Source organism: Scleropages formosus, chromosome 9 (assembly GCF_900964775.1).
Source record: "Scleropages formosus chromosome 9, fSclFor1.1, whole genome shotgun sequence".
In the NCBI taxonomy this organism is placed as follows: Eukaryota; Metazoa; Chordata; class Actinopteri; order Osteoglossiformes; family Osteoglossidae; genus Scleropages; species Scleropages formosus.
The window spans coordinates 4,036,640-4,046,102 of NC_041814.1; the positions used below are offsets into that span (position 1 = coordinate 4,036,640).

Genomic DNA, 9,463 nt, shown 5'->3' on the forward strand with positions numbered 1-9,463 from the left:
ATAATATCATCCTGTTAAAAGATTTGCACAGGCTCCACTTTTTAAATCCTGAATTATATTTAGCCAGGGTACAGTGGCACAGTGGGTTGGACCACAGTCCTGCTCTCTGGTGGGTCTGGGGTTTGAGTCCCACTTGGGGTGCCTTGCGAAGGACTGGTGTCCCGTCCTGGGTGTGTCCCCTCCCCCTCCGGCCTTATGCCCTGTGTTGCCAGGTAGGCTCTGTGACCCCGTATGGGACAAGTGGTTCTGAAAGTGTGTGTGTGTATTTAGCTGACACCTTTTCTCTAAAGCAACTTACAACATTGAGATACCTACCATTATTTACCTATTTATACAGCTGGGTAATCTTAGGGTAAGTACCTTGCTCAAGGGTACTACAACTACACTGTGGGATTCAAACTGCAACATTTGGGTCTAAAGGCAGCAGCTCCAACCACTATGCTACCAGCTGCCTCTGCAAGATCACATAAGATTTATCTAGAAATATCAGCAATGTGTAGAAAGTGCAAAATAAGAGAACATACTCATTTTCTTGCCATACTCACTTTTCATGCCTTCCGGTCATGCCAGAAGACAAAGACAGTTTTGTTTGCATATATATGAATTTCTCTCAAAGGTGTATTTGGGGAAATGGGAGTCAAATTCTCTCAAAGAGCCCTAGGCATTTCACTCTAAATATGAAAAAAAATCACACAGCTATAAGACCATATGATGGCACAGGGGAAGTGCTGATGCCTCACAGTGCCTGGGCTGTTTGGGTTTAGGTTTGAATCTATTAAGGGGCAGCATGCTGGCACAATGACTAGTGCTACTGTCTCACAGCACCTGGGTGGTACCAGAGGACATGGGTTTGATCCCTGCTCAGTCTGCATGGGTTTCCTCCAACAGTCCAAAGACATGCTGTTCAGGTTCCTCCATAGTGTGTGAGAGACAGAGAGAGTGCTCCACTCATGTATGGATGAGTGACCCATTGTAAGTAGTGTATCTAGCAGTGCAAGTCACCTTGGTGAATAAGGTGTGTGGCCTGATAACACTACAAGAGTTTGCTGGAAGTTGCTTTGTAGAAAAATGTCTGCTAAATAAATAAATGTAATTAGGGGTTCTTCTTCTTGTCTGAAAGAAGGCATTTGCAGTATCCCTGGATTGCCTGAATACTCTGCATTTGGTGACACGGTTTCAGGAAATGTGAAAGAGCAACTCTTCACCGCTCTTCCGCACCCACATCACAGACCTGGAAGGGTTGGACAGAAAGCATGTCGCACCCACTTAGATGCAGCAAACCGCTGGTGAAATAATCCGTGTTTCTTTATGTGTGTCCTTTTGCTGTCTCCCTAATGCAATCAGCAACAATGTATACGAGTGTTTTGCAGACGAACATTTTAAGAAAACTGTAGAGCTCATTTAACACATTTTGCCGCGCTGCCTTCTTAAGCTTCTCAAGCTTCTCAAGCTTCTCTTCGACGTTTTTCTTCCGTTCAGCCGCCGCCATGTGGAAACATGACGTCACACTTGTTTGTCATGTCGGGATCCAGGACTGTGTCCTGAGGAGGCCGCACGCGACCAAGGCCCTGTTCACCCGTTCGTATTCCTGAGGCTCGGGGTATTGAACGCCCTCGGAACTTCTAATAAAAGGTACAGAGAAGTAGAACTACAAAACGATGGAATCGGTGTATTTAGCGCGAGAGCGAGTGGGTAGAAAGCAGCCGTCGAGCCGAATGTCGTCACTACCGCCATCGCTTTATTGTGAACCTTCCTGGGTATTAGCACAGATCATTTGACGAAAATAACAGCGGCGCTCAGTTTCTGGGTACAGACAGCGAATGTTTATTTTCGGGAATAATTTAGTGTATATTTGAAGCTATATCCAGGAGGAAAAACGGTCTTGGTCGCCGTTCATCGTTTCTTCTCGAGGACGGATCGCTGATATAAATTGCTGGTTAAGACGGTATGAGCTAGCGAACCCTTCTATTTAGCAGTTTACTCCACGGTTCGAGATGTTAACCCGTTTAGTAAACTTGTGGCGCATTGTCCCGCTTTCTTCCCTTCGCGCTCGACTCGGCTCGTCTCCGAGGCAGTTTTGCCAAGAAGTTGTTTCGTGAGGAAGCCGCGCATTCCGACGTAGCTCATCGATGTGAGGCGGCTAGGGATGGTTAGCTTCTCCTGACGACGACACGAGCCTTTTGTTTCCTACATTCGTCTCTTTACGTTTCTTAAAGCTCTCAGTCTCGAGGGCTGCGAAACGTTTGGCTTGTTGTTGTGGTGGCGTGTATTTTAACAAAAAACACTACTGCGAGCGGTTTCTGAGTCCTCCGTTCCTACAGTTCGGTTAGCTTAGCAAGGGGCACCAGTTTAGTTTGAAGCGGCTCCCGTTCGTTCGCCGCGCCGCCGCCACGGGGAACGGAACGCCGAACGGGCCTCTTCTCCGCATTCGGACACTTCAACTTACAACTCGGTTGCTACCAGCCTCTTTGCAAAGCGATGTAGGGACAATTCGGCATGTTTAGTGTCCCCATAGGCCTGTGCCTCGGACTTCCAGTTCTCTCCCCTATGTTTACTAGTACAAGACAAGTTGTTAATCGGTTCATGAAAAATACCTCCAGTCCAGTACGTTCTTAGTTATAATATATATATATGGTCGTTAGAATGAACGTTATTAGAAGGTGAAGGATTGGGTCTGTGTATGAATACAAGCTATTTTTGAACTGACCGGTAATAAGAGTAACAAATGACAATCAATCTCACAAGTTAATAAAATATATCTAAATTAGACACTTAACAACCACTGGTTGAACCAGCTGCCATTCTTGTCATCTGAAGGCTGTTATTTTACATATCTCTCCTGCCATACTACCCTCAAGTAAGATTCTTACCAACTGATACATTTATACAGCAGGGCATTCTTACTGTATAAATGGGTAGACCTTTGTAACAGTGTGAATAGCCTTGGAAAAAGGTGTCAGCTCAATTAAAGGCAATAGTAATAATTTCTTATCTTAACATAATGTCATTAATGTGATAAAATTGAGTTAATCTTAACCACTACTGTGCCTGCTGCCAATAGGAGCTGGGTAGATACCCATGGAAATGGGACCCCTGTTGTGTTCAGATATGTCAGGTGTCCTGCATGTGCACATTTGCTGACTACTCATTTGTGTTTGCAGAACCCCACCCCCACTCCCCTGTCCCCCCTGTCTGTGGAAGAGCATGGCTCAGGAAACTAACCAGACGCAGGTGCCCATGCTGTGTACTATGGGCTGCGGGTTCTATGGCAGCCCCCGCACCAACGGCATGTGTTCCGTGTGCTACAAGGAACACCTTCAGAGGCAACAGGCCGGGGGCCGTGCTAGTCCTCCTGGTGAGAAAGGTCAGAACTCATGAAACCTATCTCCCTTTAGAAGACCCATCTCTTTACATATCACACTGGGACTATCGTCTGCTCTTCTGTGTCACGCGTAGATTTTTGTGACATTTATTGAACTTTGCTCTTAATAGGTTATCTTTAATTGATTTTTTTTTATCTGTTGACTAAGTGAAGTCCTTGGTTGACCTTGATATAGTTACCATTTACTCATTGTAGAAGCATAGCATTGTATGGTGCCTTGGACAAAGGTGGTTAATTTATAATATTTGTTAAACAGGTTCAGTTTCAAGTTGTTAATTCATCTTGGTGTTTATAGTGTGCTTCAATGTCTCTTCTGTTGTGGTGCCTATATCCCCCAGCTACTGCATCTCCGACAGGGTCTTCTGAGGGTATTAGTTTTTCTGTAGAGAGCATCCCTGAACCTAGTACAGATGAGTCTGTCCAGTCAGAGGAAAGGAAGTCAAGGTATGTTGAGAGGATTTTTTAAACAGTTTTTTATTTATTAAATGAAGATGGAGTACTAGAACAGATTGAAAAATGTTTCTTAAGGTATTCTTTAAGAAATAGTAAATTTTAAATCCATTTTTAGCTTTATGTTGCCTGTTATTTTTTCATGTATTTTGTTGTTCCTATCATTCTTCCTGTGCTACTGATGCTTCCGGGTTCCAGCTCCCCCAGCCCTGTTACCCAACAGATGACAGCTATGACCATCAACCAGGAGAGTCCTGCTACTGATTCTGACAGGGCAGAGGTGGAGGAAGAGGGGGAAGGGACATCCAGTCCCAAAGGTGAGATCTTTTATTGTAAAAATCACTTGGTATACTTATGGCTGTTGTGTAAAGTTCTACTGATTACTTTTTAAAGTGGGAAGTTAAAGGGGTAAGTGAAATTGTAATGAAGCGTGTAATTCATTGCATTGACTGATTATCGTTCCGAGCTTTTTTTTTCCCCAAGTAGTAAATTTGCAAATAACTACTGCAGTTTCCCAGCTATAGTAATCCAGAAGCTGAACTGCATTCTTGGGGGACTTACAAACTATTTTAGAATGAAAGAATCCACGAAATAGGAATTTGAACCATACATTAATATTTTGTGTTCTGTCCCTGTTCATTCATGAGATGACAAAGCACCCTTTAACTGGAGAAAGTGAAGAGGTGCACACTTTAAGGTAGCTTATTGTCCTTATCTATGACTTGGCCTGGAAATGCCAGTGTTATACAGGTTTGGCTGGCTTTTTTTTTTTTTTTTTTTGGGTACCAAATAGGGGCCCAGGAATCTTATCAGGTATGTCGTGTACAGCATTTGCAAGGCTTTTTTTGAGCCAGTGAATGTGTTGTAAGGGGTTTGGTAAATGCTTTCTGTGGGTTTCACCAGGACCAGCTCTGGAAGTTGCACAGGTTTCGTCTGATGGAGACCAGACCCCTGACAAGAGTAAGAAGAAAAACCGCTGCTTCACCTGTCGGAAGAAAGTGGGCCTTACAGGTAGTACGCATAATTGTGAATGAGTCAAAAGTCATGAAGCAGTGTCTCCTAAGTTTCTAACATGTTTCTGCCTTTTTAGCCTATTACAAATGAAAATCCAAAGTCATGCTGTTGAAGTTCACACATAGTGTGTGAGTGACAGAGAGAGTGTGTTCCACTGATGTATGGATGAGTGACCCATTGCAAGTAGTGTATCTAGCACTGTAAGTCACCTTGGTAAATAAGATATGTGGGCTGATAACACTACATATGGAATTCATTGGAAGTCGCTTTGGAGAAATGCACCTGCAAAACAAATAAGTGTAAATGAAGACTGTAATAGTAAATTATCAGTGGTTATTACATATGCAGTGCATTGTTAGCAGGACCAGTGAATGTCTAGATGGCAAAAATGCACAATTTACCCATGCAGTTTAAAAAAGTATGTAAACAAATGCGGTCCTGGTACCCAAACTCAATCTTTGGTCTACCCCCTCGGCCTCTCTTACCATTGCAGGGTTTGACTGCCGCTGTGGAAACCTGTTCTGTGCTATCCATCGCTACTCTGACAAGCATGACTGCTCCTATGATTATCGGGGAGCAGCAGCTGCCCGCATTCGCAAGGAGAATCCTGTTGTTGTGGCAGAGAAGATTCAGAAGCTGTGAGAAGCCAGCCGAATTCCTGCCAGTTCAAACTCAGAAATAATGAGAACATAATGCCGGATGAAATGACTGTTTTTCAGTTGTACATTACAACGAGGCTGGTGGAGTGCGGTTGTTAAAGCCTTCACCATGGCCTGGTTAATTTACCTCCCCCTTTCTCTCCTCAAGTGACTGGTTGAGTGGGTAATTTTGGGTGTTTTTTTGTCTTTGAGAGGGAAAAATGGTAATGTTTTGTGAGCACCTGAAACTGCTTTCAGGGGATGACTTTAGTATTTAAAACCTTTCCCTGCTGAACGTTTGGATGTGTGTATTTTTATATTGCCCAAATACTAAATATATTTCAAGGTAGTATTGTAAGTCAGAAACAGCATTGGCAAAAGATTAAATTTAAATGTTTCTTTGTGTTTCTGTTGTGATGCTGGGCTTAATCCAAAATACAGTTGTGTGTATACGAACAGTAACATTTGCCACATGAAAGCATCTCCATGTTGAAGGTCTGTATAAGGATCTTTAGTTTCCAAAATGCACCCTATTCTTCTGACTAAACAATTTTTATAAGAGGTGGAGTGACTGCGAACTGAGTGATTGTTACATTTTTCTTTAAATCTGCATATGACACCAGAGGATCTATATTAATATATTGTAGTTAGGTTGAACTGTGTGATTGCATTCTATTTATTTTGTTTGATTGGTTTGTATTGAAAGATTGCCAGAATTTGTGAGTGAATCCCAGGATTTTTGCTTCTTAACCTTTTTAATTATGCATCTTTTTAATTAGATATCTAACTTGGGGGGGTGGGGGGGACTACAAGTTTTGATATAATGGAGTAGAGTCCCAATAGTATGGATTAAGCAAAAGAATAGTGTTATTTTTTTGAATCCAAGCACAACTCAGTGAAATTTATTGCACATTCTTCCATAGCCCAGATGCTGTCAGAATATTGTTACCTCTCTCATTTAAGTCCACTTAAACTGAATGGAATGCTAAATCTAATTTAAATATAACACTGGATCGTTATTGATTTGAATAATTACTCTTTGTTCATGTTGCTGTTTTTTATGTAGCAGCACACCATGGAAGGCCCTAAATAACCAGAGGTAAATGGTCTTCAAAGTTACATCTACTGTCAAATATAAATGCTGCATTTTTGGTTCATTCTGTTGCTTACCTGACTCTTTACCAGAATCAACTTACATTTTGCCCATTTTCAAGACCCCCTTTTGCACCTTTGACTAGCTATGTTCGGATACTGCAGGCAATGTTGCCACATCATTGAACTATTTTTTACTTCTGAAGAGTTGGAAAAAGTCAAAATTACACTGATCCATTCCTTTGTCTATTATGCACAAGCCTCAAGCAAGGATGTGTAGTTTCATACATGGCATTATATGTAGTGTGTGGGTTGATGAAGCTAAAATTAATGGGACTCTACTGTTTTTAAGATGTAAATATTGTATGGCTACTGTTACCTTGGTATAACTGTCTCATGTAGAATGTCATTGGGTATTGAGTGGTAAAGAAAGGGTTAAGAGAATTTTTTGCATTTTGTGCATAGTGTTTTGTCACTCACTCTGACTTTTGTTAATTGTCCTTGTCGGGGTTGTGGAAGTCCAGAGCCTATCCCAGAATCACTGGGCATTAGCCCAGGAGGATTACAACCTGGACGAGATGCCAGTCGATAGCAGGAGTCTTTTGTTAGCATTGGCCAAATGCAACCCCCCGATCTCTGAACAACATGAGTAATGCAGTGGCTCTACTGAGTTTGATGTGCCACTGACAGGCCAGGACCTTCAAAGGGCTGTAGTTACCCCTGGTAGTGTGTCTGATTTGTTTTTCCTTATTATAACTGTACTTTCTTAAAACTGCATACTCCTGAAATGTGAAAGCAGAATACAAACTGATATTTTGCGTACTGCTTCAGTAAGTCAGACATCCATTGTGCTCAGTCTCATTTGTCTGGTTCTGTTAGTGGAGAACTGACCTCCAGAGTATGGAAAAAACTCAAGCCCTTTAAACATGGTCATTTTATCCCATGTTATTTCTTACCCAAACCTCAAATTGTGATAATTTTTTAAATGCTGGTCTTGTGCTGTTTATTCACCACTGAGAAAACAGTCCATTTGTACATCTGTGCTGTACAAATACAGAACCAGAACTTACAGCAGTCTTGACTACTGCTGCTCTGATTGGAAATCTCACATCATCATAATTGCTATGTAAGGAGTTGGGCAGATTATTTTTGTCTTGGGATCCAAATACTAGGGTTCTTGATCCTTGATCACTTGTTAATTTTTCTAAAGGATCATGGAGTCTTTCAATTCAGGGAGCTGGTAACACCTTTTTTGTTCCATGTTTAGCTATGTTTTGATAGTGTTTGCTCAGGACATTTGAGTGCCTGTATTGTGCTGTATGCCTTGAATCGGTTGAGTGTTAATTCAATTAGTTTGTACTGAATTGAAACTGATGGATTCTGCTCCAATTGCTGAATGTCGTCCTCCGAGTTACACTCCTGTTGTAAGGAGATGCATAGCATATGTAATTAACATTGGGTGTTGGCTTCCTGACTTGGAGACCTCAGATAATCTTGAGTTTTGTTAAAAAGTAGGCCCAGAATGGAGGTCAGTTACTCCAAAATTTTGCCTAATAATTGTCCTGTGTTGCATGTAGAGGTACTGAATCAAACCAGAAAATGTTCAAATAGGATTAAAGTAGCTATTTGAATGTAGTCAATGGAGTTTGAGGGGCCTTGCTGAGCTCTTATATTCAGCTGGGGCATCATTTGTAACTTTTAACATTACTGTTAAATTATTTTGATCTACTGAAATGGTATATAGTCAATTTGATTTGATGCAATACCTAACTGGGTTAATCAGTTTCTCTGTTAAGTAGCATTTCATACTGCTTGACACCTTCTGTAAAAATGTTTGCCTGATAACTTCCCACCACTTTTCAGTTACACTGAAGAAAAGACCTGTGGTTAACAACATATATTGCATTTTACTTTCATTTGGAAGTTAATGTGGAGAAAAAGTAATCATCTAAATCCCAAGAACAGCTTGATTAGTCAAAGTACCAGTCAGCCCCATCAAACTTTGCCAGAAAGGTGTATTTTTTTTTTTTTTTTTTAATTAAACCTTTAGGATTGTATGGTGTGTAACAAAAAGATTAAGGTAATAAAATCACAAAGTTTATTTTAAATTTAAATATTGTCTTTACTTGGAACTTCGCAACACTTCTGCTGGTGTACTGAACAATGTTCTTAGCCTAAATTTGTGACCTTGTTACGAGTTAAAGCATCTGCAGTGAATAGTAAAGAAAGAAATGTGCATGCCAACATTCTGTTACTGTGTGCAGATGTGGTGTAAAACCCGTGTAAGTCTCATGCTGTGAGCAAAAATCTGGCACAAAACTTTAATAAGAATTTCCCCCAGTTCACGGTAGTCTGAGACAAGAGGCTCCAGGAACTGCTGCCCAGGACTCACTCCTGGAGGGTCACAGGGAGCGCAGGTTCTCTCTGGCTCTCTTAGCTCACTAACTTGATTTTGAGAGACATCTTACAATACAAATAGGGAACTGTTTTAAGTGCTCTGCTAGAATGAAAACTAGTGTGTGCTGCAGCCATATAGGATTTACCATGTTGTATGTTGCTCAGACCACATGTAACTGGATGATTGTTTCTTATAGTCTCTGAGAACAATGACATAGAATTACTTATGGTTTTTAAGTGCATGCGATTTTATCTATGAAAACTTCACAAACCTTCATAACCAAGTAAAATGAATGTGGCAAATAATTTGACATCACTGGGAATTCTTAAGGTGCTTCATTATGGTTTAAAAATTACGCAGCAGATAGTCGGTGTTTTCAGATGCCAGATGGAAATGACACTTATGCCTCATTCTCTGTGATTCTACTCAACAAAGCACTGTGTAAATACAGGTGGCGTAGTTGTTTAGAGCCATGTCCAAATCTCCCTC

The 9,463-nt window shown here is 41.2% G+C and overlaps 1 protein-coding gene across 2 annotated transcripts; it reads left to right on the forward strand.

Moving 5' to 3' along the window:
- Positions 1–1,448: 1,448 nt before the first annotated feature.
- LOC108919923 (AN1-type zinc finger protein 5) lies at positions 1,449–8,662 on the forward strand. 2 transcript variants are annotated; one of them, XM_018728330.2, is made up of 6 exons: positions 1,449–1,632; positions 3,162–3,364; positions 3,721–3,826; positions 4,031–4,149; positions 4,736–4,843; positions 5,340–8,662. In XM_018728330.2, the coding sequence occupies exons 2-6, from the start codon at positions 3,205–3,207 to the stop codon at positions 5,486–5,488; spliced, it is 642 nt and encodes a 213-aa protein (XP_018583846.1). In that variant the 5' UTR covers positions 1,449–1,632; positions 3,162–3,204; the 3' UTR covers positions 5,489–8,662. The 2 variants fall into 2 exon arrangements, with proteins under 2 accessions (XP_018583846.1, XP_018583847.1); XM_018728331.2 differs by lacking the exon at positions 1,449–1,632 and adding an exon at positions 1,715–1,945.
- The last annotated feature ends 801 nt before the right edge of the window (positions 8,663–9,463 follow it).